General features: G+C 42.2%; 1 protein-coding gene across 1 annotated transcript in view; it reads left to right on the plus strand.

Annotated features, from left to right (window-relative positions):
- The window catches only part of notch2 (notch receptor 2), a 95,803-nt gene extending 82,520 nt beyond the window's left edge, over positions 1 to 13,283 (plus strand). Inside the window, 10 exon segments of the mRNA XM_022670193.2 lie at positions 796 to 1,146; positions 1,246 to 1,388; positions 4,277 to 4,481; positions 4,591 to 4,681; positions 5,675 to 5,828; positions 7,284 to 7,606; positions 8,757 to 8,904; positions 9,560 to 9,657; positions 9,963 to 11,317; positions 11,319 to 13,283. Coding sequence (XP_022525914.2) covers positions 796 to 1,146; positions 1,246 to 1,388; positions 4,277 to 4,481; positions 4,591 to 4,681; positions 5,675 to 5,828; positions 7,284 to 7,606; positions 8,757 to 8,904; positions 9,560 to 9,657; positions 9,963 to 11,317; positions 11,319 to 11,637 — 3,187 coding nt within the window. The 3' untranslated portion in view covers positions 11,638 to 13,283.
- Positions 13,284 to 14,502: the final 1,219 nt, after the last annotated feature.

The following is a 14,502-nucleotide window of genomic DNA, read 5'->3' on the forward strand; positions in this document are numbered from 1 at the left end:
GTGACATACCAGAGTTCAAAAGAGGACAAATTGTTGGTGCACGTCTTGCTGGAGCATCTGTGACCAAGACAGCAAATCTTTGTGATGCATCAAGAGCCACGGTATCCAGGTTAATGTCAGCATACCACCAAGAAGGACCAACCACATCCAACAGGATTAACTGTGGACGCTGTAAGAGGAAGCTGTCTGAAATGGATGTTCGGGTGCTAACCCAGATTGTATCCGAAAAACATAAAACCACGGCTGATCAAATCACGGCAGAATTCAATGTTCACCTCAACTCTCCTGTTTCCACCAGAACTGTCTGTCGGCGCAATAAATTTTGTGGTCTAAAACCAGGTGTTTCAGTTTCATCGTCCAACCCTTGTATATACCTTATATTTTTATATACTGGGTGTTTGGGGATACTTTAAAGGTCCTAAAAACCATAATTTGAAATAAAATGTTTTTTTTTTATTTCCATTTTTTTTTCATTTTCTAAATCTCAGTATAAAATAAAGCTGTGTAGTCCAGGACTAGGCTTAATCCCTGTCTGGAAAGCGTTGCCACTATTTTTGGGAGAGAGATGTCTCGACTGTCTCGAATCCCAGTCATGCAGCTTGCCATCAGCTGCCAGAGCCCTGAGAGAGCACAATTGGCCTTGCTCTCTCTCTCTGGATGGGTACAGTAGATGCCACTCCTAGGGTGATATCGATCAGCACAAGGCTGCGTCTGTGAGCTGATGTATCGGAACTGAGCATAAGCAGCAGACACATCACATGTATCTCTCTTTCTCTCTCTTTCTCTTCCTCACAGATATGATCAGTACTGTTTGGATCATTATCAGAACGGTCACTGTAACCAGGGCTGTAACACGGAGGAGTGTGGCTGGGACGGTCTGGACTGTTCCGTAGACACGCCGCAGCAGTTAGCCAACGGAACGTTGATCATCGTGGTGCTGCTGCAGCCCAAAGAGCTGCTGGGGGATCTGAAGGGCTTCCTGCGCTCACTGGGCACGCTCCTCCGCACCAACCTGCGCATTAAAGTGGACAATCATCAGAAGCTGATGGTCTACCCGTACTACCGCCCCAAGCAGGACCCCGCCAACACCGGCTCCGACACCACGAAGAGGCGGGGCAAGCGGGAGCTGGAGCACGAGGTCATTGGGTAAGTCTGATCACAGCATTGATAGATTGATAGGAGTTGCAGCTGAGCTCGTTGGACCTGTAGCTATACTAAATCTGATTGGATGTTGTGTAATTCCAGGTCGAAGGTGTATTTGGAGATTGATAATCGGCAGTGCGCCCAGAACTCTGAAGAGTGCTTCACCAGTACCAACCTGGCCGCCTCCTACATCGCTGCGGAGTACCTCAAAGCTGACCTGCCTTATCCGCTTTTTTCAGTTGACAGTAAGTCTGAATGACAGTCCAGAACTTTCACACTCGTCTCTGCATGCTCTGTATCGTCGGGACATCACCGGTTTGATCTCCAGTGCCTGGACATCTGAGAAAGAGATAAACTTCTAAAAAAAGTCCAACAAAATTTTAATTAAATTTGGTCAGAAAGTCAAATAAAGAAACTCCATATTGAAATAGTTTGAGTTTTCTGGCAATTCAGGCTAGCCTTCACCCTCCGAGCACCGAAAGACTCGTGTAATGGTGAATTCTTAGCTAGAGCAGAGGTTTAAAAGTGACCAAGTAAAAAAAAAAAAAAAAAAGTTTCATATAGATTTTTAAGACCCATCAAATATAGGGCTGCGTATTATTGGAAAAAAAAAAATTGCACAAATTTTTAAGTTCCTTTTTCGCTGATAAATATCGCAATATTAGACAATGCAGGGTCCATGTCCATGACGTCACTAGCCCCGCCCCCACTAACGCGCTGTCTCGCGTCCAGACCGATCAAGGGCTGAGTCAGCGCTGAGCTCAACTCAAAACCCAAGGAAAACAGCAAAACAACAGTAATCGGCCCTTTAATCTGTTATTCAAATGGCTTTTTAAAAGGTAAATAAGAGCGTTTGTTTTTCTAGGATTAAAAGCGTGAATTCGGATGTAACTGGAAATATCTGCAAAACTGCCGCAAAACTGTGCTGGGCTGAGGTGCACAGCTTTCGACACGTGCTCACGTTTACAAGCACGTGCCCAACCATGTGGATGATGGAGGCCATGTGGTTGGTTACCTCCTGTTTACTCCTACCTGCCTCCCCCGTGTGCTTCTCAGGCAGCAGCAGACTGTCACTCACACAGACACAGAGACAGTGCTGTGTATCTACAGTACTTCTTGTGTCAAGAATCTAAACATATTGCAACATGACGTGTTTGATTAATTGCCTTAAGTGACATCACACGTCCTGCGATGTGACTATTGCACATGCGCATATTGTGATGACCATGCTTAAATGATACAGTTGTGGTCAAAAGTTTACATACACTTGTAAAAAAACATAATGTTATGGCTGTCTTGAGTTTTCAATAAGTTCTACAACTCTTATTTTTCTGTGATAGAGTGATCGGAACACATACATGTTTGTCACAAAAAACAGTCATAAAATTTGGTTCTTTCATAAATTTATTATGGGTCTGCTGAAAATGTCACCAAATCTGCTGGGTCAAAAATATACATACAGCAACATTAGTATTTGGTTACATGTCCCTTGGCCATTTTCACGGCAACTAGGCACTTTTGGTAGCCATCCACAAGCTCCTGGCAAGCTTCAGGTCGAATGTTTGACCACTCTTCTTGACAGAATTGGTGCAGTTCAGCTAAATGTGATGGTTTTCTTGCATGAACCCGTTTCTTTAGCACTGTCCACATGTTCTCAATGGGGTTTAAGTCAGGACCTTGGGAAGGCCATTCTAAAACCTTAATTCTAGCCTGGTTTAGCCATTCCTTTACCACTTTTGATGTGTGTTTTGGGTCATTGTCTTGTTGGAACACCCAACTGCGCCCAAGACCCAACCTTCGGGCTGATGGTTTTAAGTTTTCCTGCAGAATTTGGAGGTAATCCTCCTTCTTCATTATCCCATTTACTTTCTGCAAAGAACCAGTTCCACTGGCAGCAAAACATCCCCAGAGCATAATACTACCACCACCATGCTTGACAGTAGGCATGGTGTTCCTGGGATTAAAGGCCTCACCTTTTCTCCTCCAAACATATTGCTGGGTGTTGTGGCCAAACAGCTCAATTTTTGTTTCGTCTGACCAGAGAACTTTCCTCCAGAAGGTTTTATCTTTGTCCATGTGATCAGCAGCAAACTTCAGCCGAGTCTTAAGGTGCCTTTTCTGGAGCAAGGGCTTCTTTCTTGCACGGCAGCCTCTCAGTCCATGGCGATGTAAAACACGCTTGACTGTGGAGACTGACACCTGTGTTCCATCAGCTTCCAAATCCTTGCAGACCTGCTTCTTGGTGATTCTTGGTTGACTCTTGACCATCCTGACCAATCTCCTCTCGGCAGCATGTGATAGCTTGCGTTTTCTTCCTGATCGTGGCAGTGACACAACTGTTCCATGCACTTTATACTTGCGTATAATTGTCTGCACAGTTGCTCTTGGGACCTGTAGCTGCTTTGAAATAGCTCCAAGTGACTTCCCTGACTTGTTCAAGTCAATAATTCGCTTTTTCAGATCCACACTGAGTTCCTTTGACTTTCCCATTGTAGCTTTTGTAGCTGAGTCTAATCACTGGGTCAAATGAGCCCTATTTAAATGGGCTCATGAGAAGTCAACAGCTGTAGTCAATCAGAATCACTTACAAGAAGTGAAGAGGCCATGACATGAAGCTAATTTGATTGACACAACTCGCTACATCACCAAAATTGACAAATTTTGTTGCTGTATGTATATTTTTGACCCAGCAGATTTGGTGACATTTTCAGCAGACCCATAATAAATTTATGAAAGAACCAAATTTTATGACTGTTTTTTGTGACAAACATGTATGTGTTCCGATCACTCTATCACAGAAAAATAAGAGTTGTAGAACTTATTGAAAACTCAAGACAGCCATAACATTATGTTTTTTTACAAGTGTATGTAAACTTTTGACCACAACTGTATATATCGTGCAACTCTAATCAAATACATTAATAAATATGCAGTTAAAACAAGTACCACAACGGAAAAAAAAACTTAGTTACAGTCTTAATAATGATGAACAATAACAAATACATTTTTTGTTAAAAAAGTCTTAAAACCAAGATATACAAAAAAACATCAATTAAAGGAATATACTCATAAAACATTTGCAGAACATCTGTGCCTGCTGTATCGCTCTAATATGTCTCTTCTCCTTTTCTAGGTAATCCAAACCCTCCTACAAGAGTCCGGCCTCTTATCTACCTGGTGGGCGTGGCAGTAGCCATCATACTGCTGATCCTGGTCCTAGGAGTTTTGGCGGCTAAGCGTAAACGCAAGCACGGCGTCCTCTGGCTGCCCGATGGCTTCCTGCCCAAGAAGGACAGCAAGCGGCGCGAGCCGGTCGGCCAGGATGACTTCAGTTTGAAGTGAGTTCATGACTTTGAAATGTCTTTTTCAGTAATTATTAAAAATATTATTTACAATAAATAGTTTTTTAACTCCTTTCTCTCTCTTATTTTTCTTTCATCCAATCAGGAACTTACAAAAAACACCAGATGTTGGGTTGATGGATGGCAGTGCTGGACATCACTGGCCAGACGAGGAACATCTGCACAAGAAGCCGAGGGTGAGGGACGCACACAAAAAGACGCTAACAGGCTTATGTAGCTATAAAATGCTCATTTGGCTGCTGCTATGTATATTAAAATGATGTATTATTAACTTTACTAAACGATCTTCACCAACTGATCTTGGTATTGTGTTAAGACTGTGGATTGGTAGACATACAGGGACCTATCTTACATCCTAAGCAAGGTGTGTTGCAATGCTCATTGCCATCTTACCCCCCCGTAGAGTTGCGTAGAGTTTTTTTTTTGCCTTGTGCCTTCGTCGTTTGAATAGCAAAGACAGTTAGGAATAAATCTACACTGATGATGTATCTACACACTTTGGAAGTGAGGTGAGTCCAGGTAAATTTCTGGCATATTGCTATCTTGGCAGCCGACAAACAAAACAACACAAGTGCGCCACTGACTGAAATTAACCTAGACAGAAGTCAACAGTCAGATGTTCATTGCTATCTTAGCAGCGTAAATTACCTGCTCGAACACCTTCATTACATGAACAAGCAGGTCATTTTCCTTTGCTGAGAAGCACAGAAGCACTGCGCCTTTAAAATAGCAATCTGCCATTTCTGTCAGAGCGCACTTGACTCTTAAAGGCAATGGCAAGTGACACACGGATTGGTTTATTTCACGTTACGTCCCAAATTAACCACACCCATGATTAATTAGTTAAGAGAATTAGTTCATGCCTTTTGCGAAATAAAATGTTTTTAGATGCACAAGGAGTACTTTTCCTGCTGTTATGACAGCAAAGTCACATTGATATGCCTTAAATCAACTGTGCGGTGCGGTTCAGTTATATTTGAAACAATGTACAATCGTAATAAAACATATCATTGATGTTCTGTGATCTCCATTGTGCTGTTTTTTTAAATTGTTTAATTGAACATAATGTGAATCTGGCACTTGTTCTAAATGTTCTAAATCATGATAAATGGACAAATATAAATGCTTTAAAATAACCTTGATTTTTTCCCCATCTCTTGGCTCATCAGTTGGAGGATAAGCCCTTGCTGCCGTTGGGAGTAGATGCTGGGGTGGATCGTCGGGAATGGACTTTGCAGCACCGTAAAGCCGCTGACATCACGCTCACCCCTCCTCAGGCGGACATAGACATGGACTGTCTGGACGTCAATGTGAAAGGACCTGGTAATGACACAGCTTTTCTAAGGCTAATTACTTAAAGCTTTAAAGGTCTCCTTCTGCTAAAATCTACTTTTTCTTGTTCTTTGTGAAATACAATAGGTCTCTCTGAGTTGTATATACATGCTGCACATGAAACTGTTTCTCAACCTCCACTGTCTGCAGTAGTTAGTAAAAGAAAATCTTCCGAAATACGAGTCGATTAGGAAATGGTTCGGTGACTACTTTAACCAGTTCATGAGTTCGCTAAGGAGCTTACAGCTCTGTTTACAGCAGCTAGTTAGCGTTAGCTATCTTGTGTAAGTAACTATAGGTTTAAATTGGATCTCCGGTGGATTCCGTGTTTTACCGAAATATACACTAGGGAAGCACGGTTTGACAAGGTAGCACAACTCGATAAAACACCAGTCAAAGTGAGCAAAGATTATGTCAGATTTTATGATATAGTGTGGAATAGAGTTTAGTAGCATTAGATTAGCTCAAAAAAGAAACGTTAACTACTGCTATTAACTACAGCTATTTTTGTAAGTAACTATAGGTTTAAATTGGATCTCTGGTGGATTCCGTGTTTTAGTGAGTCCTTAAATATACACTAGGAAAGCATGATTGTGTCAGATATTATGATAAAAAGTGGACTCTGGAGCTACGACGTTGTGAAACTGCCCAAACACTGAATCACCAAGTCTGAGGTAAGAGTTTAGTAGCATTAGATTAGCTCAAAAAAGAAACGTTAACAAGTGAGTTCATGGCCTCTCTAAAGAGCTTACAGCTCTGTTTTCAACAGCTAGTTAGCGATAGCTATCTTGTGTAAGTAACTATAGGTTTAAATTGGATCTCCGGTGGATTCCGTGTTTTAGTGAGACTTTAAATATACACTAGGGAAGCATGATTGTGTCAGATTTTATGATATAGAGCGGAATCTGGGGGTATGAAGTGGTTAAACTGCCCAAACACTAAATCACAAAGTCTGAGGAAAGAGTTTAGTAGTGTTAGAAGAGCTAAAAGAAATGTTATTAATGCTGCGGGGGAGAGCAGCGCAGTCTCAACTTGCACTCGGGTTAATTTTACCTAGCATTCAGCACTTTATCTTTATAACTAAGGCTGTATCTCAGAAAACATTTTTTAGAGATTTAGAGCTTTAAAATTGACTTTGGGGGAAGGCAGCAGGTAGGCGTTCTCTGCTGCTGTGCTGTTAGCCAATCAGAGGCGATATATTTGCATGTATGAATATATTAATGATCAAGAGCCAAAACCTGTCTTTCTTCAGAGACCTCTAATTCAGTGATCTAATGCTAAATAGAGCTAAACAGAAACACCTGAGCATATTGTAGTGTTCAGCTCTATTCAAACAGGAATAGTTTTACATGGGGAAGAGGATAAACAGTATTTTACAGTAACTTTATTGTAATATCTCAATATATTTCAACCCCTGTTCTCTCTCGCATGCGTTTCCTCTTTCAGATGGCTTCACCCCGCTCATGCTGGCCTCCCTGCGCAATGGTGGAAGTCTGGAGTGTGGCAGTGTTTTGGCCGAGGAGGAGGAGGAGAGTGGAGTGGACGAACCCGGAACCAACATGATCACTGACCTCATCACGCAGGGCGCCACCCTCAACGCCCAGACCGACCGCACGGGGGAAACCGCCCTGCATCTGGCTGCACGCTACGCCCGCGCCGACGCTGCTAAGAGGCTGCTGGACGCCGGGGCCGACCCCAACGCTCACGACAACATGGGCCGCACGCCTCTGCACGCTGCTGTGGCCGCGGACGCACAGGGAGTCTTTCAGGTGAGAAATGGACTCAACTTCTAATCAATGCATTATTTATTATCTGCACCCACAATTAATTATCTGATAATACAAATGAAGCAATAGACAACATGCCTAATATCAGGTGTGGGCTAAAGGGGTATAAAGCCCCCAGCACTAAACTGTTTTCTCTGGTATGATGGTGCTCAATCCTGTACTTTTGGAGTGAGTTGAGGTGGGTGAGGTGGGATAGTGATCATCCACCATACTAACCTCACTAACTCTTCCTAACTCTTCTGGACAGTAGAGACAGTTACTTCAATAAAAGCAGGATCAACACTTTAATTTGGAGAAAAAATAATGAATAAGCAGCTAACCCGCTAATACTTTAGTCATTATAGTAAATATTCAAGTGTTATTCAAATATTCAATCTCTGGAGTATCATATTTATCGGACTATAAGGGGCACTATGAATAAAAGTCTATTTTCTGGTCTATTTTCGTAATAAGGTGCATTAAGCGACACTAATAGGGAACAGGGGTGTCACCATGTTTCCCTTCTAATGGGGAAAGCTGGGGGAAGTGCCTAAGTAAACAAAAGTGTAATTCTTAAAAAAATACAAAAAAAAATCTTTCAAAGTCAGTCTAGTGCTGGATGTTAATATACACAAATTTCACTCGTGAAAACTCTTTATTTGGGTGAGTTAAGTGCTTCCGTTTATTTCCAGCAAGCTTAGATTTCCAATATTGGGTCAATTTTTAGTTAAGTTTCTCCAGCACTAAGGCTGGGTGCTGGTAATTTTTGATAAGCCATGGCGCTAACAGCTAGCAACACAAACATGCAGACAAACATGCAGTCCAATATTCTGGCCTCTGAATGGCGAAGGAGCTAGCGCTGCAGTTCGCAGCTAATGCTAATGCTGCTGCACCCAGCCTTAGTGCTGGAGAAACTTCACTGAAAACTCACCCTCATAACACTGTACTTTAGTGGAGTGGCTTTACTACGGCTTCACATAAGGATTATAAGACACACTGACGATTTTTAGGAAATTAAAGGGTTTTAAATGCACCTTATAGTCTGAAAAATACACTAATAGATCTCTGTACACAATTTTTTAAGAGGGGTTACAATGTTATTAAAATTCCAACATCAGCTCTTGACCTGTTTTTCCTACCTTTGTTTTTTTAGATCCTGATCCGTAACCGGGCCACCGAGCTGGACTCCCGGATGAATGATGGCACCACTCCCCTCATCCTGGCTGCCAGGCTGGCTGTAGAGGGCATGGTGGAGGAGCTGGTGCACTGTCATGCAGACGTTAACGCTGTGGACGACCACGGTGAGACACGCAAATTAATAAATGCATGCGTATATCATCTTTTTAAGTAAATTAAATTAAATTTTAAGCATTTCTATTGGCTCATAGATCATACAATTTGGACACGATGTAAAGAACAATTTACAAACTAAATAAATATAGTCTGTGATTATCTGTACACAGAAATGGTACCGACTGGGGCTGGTTGATATGACCCTAAAATAACATTGTGATAGTATAGGGTATTTTTGCAATAATTAAATTATTGGTGATATGACAATATTTTGTATATTCATTTTAAGAATATACTACTGTAACAAGAAGAAAACTTTTTTTAAGAAGTTTAAAATATGGAAACAATTGTCTGTTTTTTAACCATCTGTACTTTTTCTAAGACAAAATAAATAAACTATCATAAATATAATGTTTGTCAAAAAATCTGCCACAAAAGTGCAGAATTTTTAATGAATGCATATTATCGGCAAACATTTTATATAAACCATTAGACTATCGCAACTATCACTATGTATTTTTTTGTCACTTAAAAAATGATAGCAATATTATACTGTATGGTACAATAATACAATACACAGCTCTTGTACAGAACTTACTGTGCTACTGGGCTTTGCTTTAATTTGCTCATCACTCCTCTGTGTTCTCTTTTATCTCTCTTTAGGTAAGTCTGCTTTACACTGGGCTGCTGCCGTCAACAACGTGGAGGCCACACTCGTGTTGCTGAAGAACGGAGCCAATCGAGACATGCAGGACAACAAGGTGAACAGCCTGGTTTATCAATTTTATTGATTATTTTATTGATTTTTCCATAGCTACAGTTATATATAACTAGTATTAAATAAATATTTATGTTCATATTCTATAGTTAATGTGGGAAAAATTCCGTCACTAGTCTGATTTAGAGCTATAATTAAAAAATAGTGTCTGGAATAATGTATTTTTTTGCCTATTTACCTACGTATAGATACGTACAGTTAATGAACTGTATTATTAAAAAATACATTTCTTAACAGAATAATAAGCTTTTAAAGATTCTAAAGGGTTACTCTACTCTCGTTCTGCAGGAGGAGACCCCTCTGTTCCTGGCTGCAAGAGAAGGCAGTTTTGAGGCAGCTCAGGTCCTTCTGGATCACTACTCCAACCGAGACATCACCGACCACCTGGACCGGCTACCGAGAGACACGGCCCAGGAGCGCATGCACCACGACATCGTCCGTCTGCTGGACCAGTACAACCTGGTGCACAGCCCGCATTCTGGACCCAACCACATGGGCAACGGCGGAGGAGGCCACCCATCCATGGTCTGTGGTAATGGAAACGGGTACATCGGCATGCGCCCCGGTCCGCAAGGCAAGAAGAACCGGCGTGGCGGTGGCAAAATGGGAGGGGCTAATGGTGGCGGAGGCGGAGCAAAGGACCTCAAGGACATGAAGGCCAAGCGAAGGAAGAAGCCAGCTGGAGGAGAGGCACCTGGAGTGACGGCTACTGGGAGCAACGTAGCATCCACCACTGCGGCTGCTAGTGCTAATGGTACTAAACCAGCAGGTGGTGCCGGTGGTCTTTCAGAGAGTTCTGTGACGATGTCGCCGGTGGATTCCTTGGAGTCTCCGCATTCGTACACCGTGGAGGCTTCAGCAGGATCCACTGCCGCCAATTCACCTCCGCTGATAACCAGCCCTTCAGTACGACCCTTGTTGCCCCCGGTTAGTCACATGCTGGGGCAGCAACAGGGCTGGGTTGGCATGGCAAAGCACGGCTACAGCGCTCACATGTTTGGTCACATGCTCCCGCACCAGATGGCGCAGGGGCACGCCGGCTTGCAGCAGCACCATGGCTCCAGCATGCTCACGCCTATGAACGTCACCATGAGCCGAGAGCAGCTCCCACCCATCGTCACTTTCCAGATGATGACGGCTGGTGGAGGCCAGGCAGGCATCCTGAAGCCTGGTCAGCAGCAGGGGGCGCTGCAGGTGCAGGCTCCTGGGCAAAGCCAGGGCCAGAACCACGGCCAGCAGTCCGCACACATGCACTGCAGCCAGGGGATGATGTACCCCATGCCTGACGTGGCGATACAGCACGGCATGCAGCATCCACTGCCTCATCCACATGGCCAGGCTCATAGCCACGCCCACAGCCACACCCTCCCTCACACTCACAGCTTGGCAGAAGCCCAGGCGCGGCAGCAGGTGACGCCCTACCAGTCGCTACAAAGCCCTGTGGATAAGTATCCGACGCCGCCCTCCCAGCACAGCTACGCCACACACAGCTCCGACGGCACCCCCGGTCATCCCGCTCAACCGGCCAATGAGCACCCCTACCTCACCCCGTCCCCCGAATCCCCAGACCCGTGGTCCTCTTCCTCCCCCCACTCCAACTCAGACTGGTCCGACGTCACCACCAGCCCCACTCCGCTCGGAAACCCGCACACACTCTCGCACCGTCACCGCACACACATTCCTGAACAAGCACCACTGCTGCAGCTTCCGGCGCCGCAGACGTCGCAGCAACAACAACAACACCAACAGCAGCAGCAACAGCAGCAACAGCTGCAGTCGCAACCACTGCAGCAACAGTCGCAGCAGCAGCAGCAGCCAGCGCAGTCCTGCAGCAGTGTGTACGCGTAGAACTGTTCTAAACACAGTCTGCCCTTCTCCACTCAGCCTTGTCTGGTGGATCGAACCAATGCCAAGTTGGTCCCAAGCCCCCGGGTCTGGGAGTACCCCTGCTCCGCATGTCTGAGACACAGTAAGGTCTACAGCAAGCTCTGGTTTGTTCAGGATCTGCTCCAGGACCAGCTTTTCTCTGCACTATTCTATACTAACTGCAAAATAATCCAATCATCTTAGATCTAGCCAGTTTATTAGATTTATACAGTACAGGCCAAAAGTTTGGACACACCTTTTTTTTACGTGTTTTTTAATGACTATTTACATTGTAGATTCTCACTGAAGGCATCAAAACTATGAATGAACACATGTGGAGTTTTACAACTAAACAACTAAAAAAGCATGTTTTATATTCTAGTTTCTTCAAAATAGCCACCCTTTGCTCTGATTACTGCTTTGCACACTCTGCTTTGGCATCATTCTCTCAATGAGCTTCTTCAAGAGGTGGCCACCTGAAATGGAAAGTTTTCCAACAGGAAGGAAGGAGTTCCCAGAGGTGTTTATTAGCACTTGTTGCTCCTTTGCCTTCTTCACTCTGTGCTCCAGCTCACCCCAAACTATCTGGATTGGGTTCAGGTCCGGTGACTGTGGAGGTTCAGCTCATTTTTTTTGTTTAGTACATAAAACTCCACATGTGTTCATTCATAGTTTTGATGCTTCAGTGAGAATACGTTACAATGTAAATAGTTGGGAAAATAAAGAAAACGCAATGAAAAAGAGAAGGTGTGTCCAGACTTTTGGCCTGTACTGTATTTATTTCTTGTTACAAGATCTCGTTATCCTGTGTATTATGTATTTATAGCTCCTCTGAGACGCTCATTAGTTCAAAAGCAGGAATAGTGTACATTAGAGCTGCATGATGTATCATAATTTCAGAATTTCAGTCATTACAGTAGGCAGAACATGCAATAATAGTTGCATTAAATTCCATTAAATATTGTATATACCACTGATATATTATGTCTGCCCACTATTGTTTATTTTACTTCAATATTCAACACAGGATATTGTACAAATTTTGGATTGCTGACTTCTGGAGAAATCTGACTTCCTGTTTTTTTTTTTTTTACATTGATCAAAATATCAAATATGTTAGATATATATTCAAGATATCCTTTACTTGCAGTGCAAGAAGGATGCCAGATATATCAATCAGTATTGGAGCAGAACATAAGCAGATATGCAAAACAGGGGTGCTCCAGGACCTGGCTTGAGAACCACTGACCTATGCAGACCTATGTCATATATTTGGGTCATATGGAGCTAAATATATAAAGTAAGCAGTAATGGATTCTCTTTTTGTGTTTTATTATCTCTCACTGTCTTCACACTATGCATTTGTTTTTTTTTGTTTTTTTAATGCAACCTGCGATGCAACCATCCAAATCCAAAACCTGAAATATTTCACCCTCTAGTTCCCTCACAATCATCACCTACCTGCAGATCTGCAGTGACCCCGAGAATTCTGCTTTCTCGTGAGAAACCTAGCTCTGTAGACGATTAGCAATTAGTCTGAACCAATCACTTGTCTGTCTGGCAGCTCGTTAGGCTGCGTTACTCGGCTGCATCACCTGTGGACATTCGACAAAAGACAGGACAAGACAAAAGAGAGAGGTGATATACAAGAGGCTGGACTCGTGCGAGAGCATCTGAGAAAGAGAGAGAGAGAGAGAGAGAGAGAGAGAGAGAGAGAGAGAGAGATGCGTTTTTTTTTTTTTTCAAATCCACTCTTTATAAAAATTAAAGAAAAAAAACGTTGAAGGAAATTTTACCTACATATATCCTGCAACCTGCACGTCTTTCTTATTACCGCATTTGTTGGAAGCCTGCATCCTGAGGAGGAGGTACCTTATTATTATTTTTTTTTTATTATTATTATTATCAACCCTTGTTAATTTAATGCCTTTTTTTTTTTTGTTAAAGCATGGGTCACGATCACATGCCAAAGCAAAGTCTTCCTCGTGCTGAAACTGCCTTGTAGTTCTTGTGTATGATATTAATGTAGTGAACTCCATTGTGTGAACTTTGCCTACGCCCGTGTGGATAACTGTGTGCTCGACTGGTCCTGTGGCACGCACATATGCAGAAAAATGCCCACATTATTCTTTTTTTCTGTCTGTTACTTTTTCTTTTATACGATTCTGAGCTAAAAGTATTGTACGTTCTGTCATATTTAAGCAGTTTTGTTCCTGTTACAGCAGTAATAGTATCAGTAATTAGTTTATTGAGTTTCTGCTTATGCTATAAAGTCTCCTCTTCTGTGGCCAACTCTATATATAGTTCTCAACTGTTTTAGGAAATTAATTCATTGCCTGATTAATAATTAATTATTCTAGAAAAAATAATGCCGTCCCTCCTATAAAATACAGAAGCTAATTTCACATTAGTGGTACGAAGGCCTGCCTGTCACTGTTCTGAAAGTCAGCATACTGGCTTATTCATGCTAATGAATAATAACAATAAATATAACATAACCGTAATATGCAATATAATTTTTAAGTTTTATATATATATATGTATATATATATATATATATATATATATATATATATATATATATATATATATATATATATATGCATATATTAGGGGTGGGCGATATGGCCCTACAATAACATCTCGATATTTTATGGTATTTTCATGGTATCGATACTCTTGGCGATATGACAAAACACTTAAAAAAAATATTTCAAAAATACACTATACACTGCAAGAAAACAAAAGAATATATTTTATTATTGAATACAATATAATACTGCACACCCCTAAGTGACCTAAGTCAGATATAAAAAAAAAAAAGATTTTTATCACATTTGTAACAGAAGTCAATGATCCAGAATGTTATGATACTAACAATGCACTCCAAATATATCTCCATAAATGATACTAGACATAATGGGAAATGGGACGGGTGATAAGGCACGATATTTTAAGGTAT

The sequence above is a fragment of the Astyanax mexicanus genome, chromosome 12 (assembly GCF_023375975.1).
Source record: "Astyanax mexicanus isolate ESR-SI-001 chromosome 12, AstMex3_surface, whole genome shotgun sequence".
Lineage (NCBI taxonomy): Eukaryota > Metazoa > Chordata > Actinopteri > Characiformes > Acestrorhamphidae > Astyanax > Astyanax mexicanus.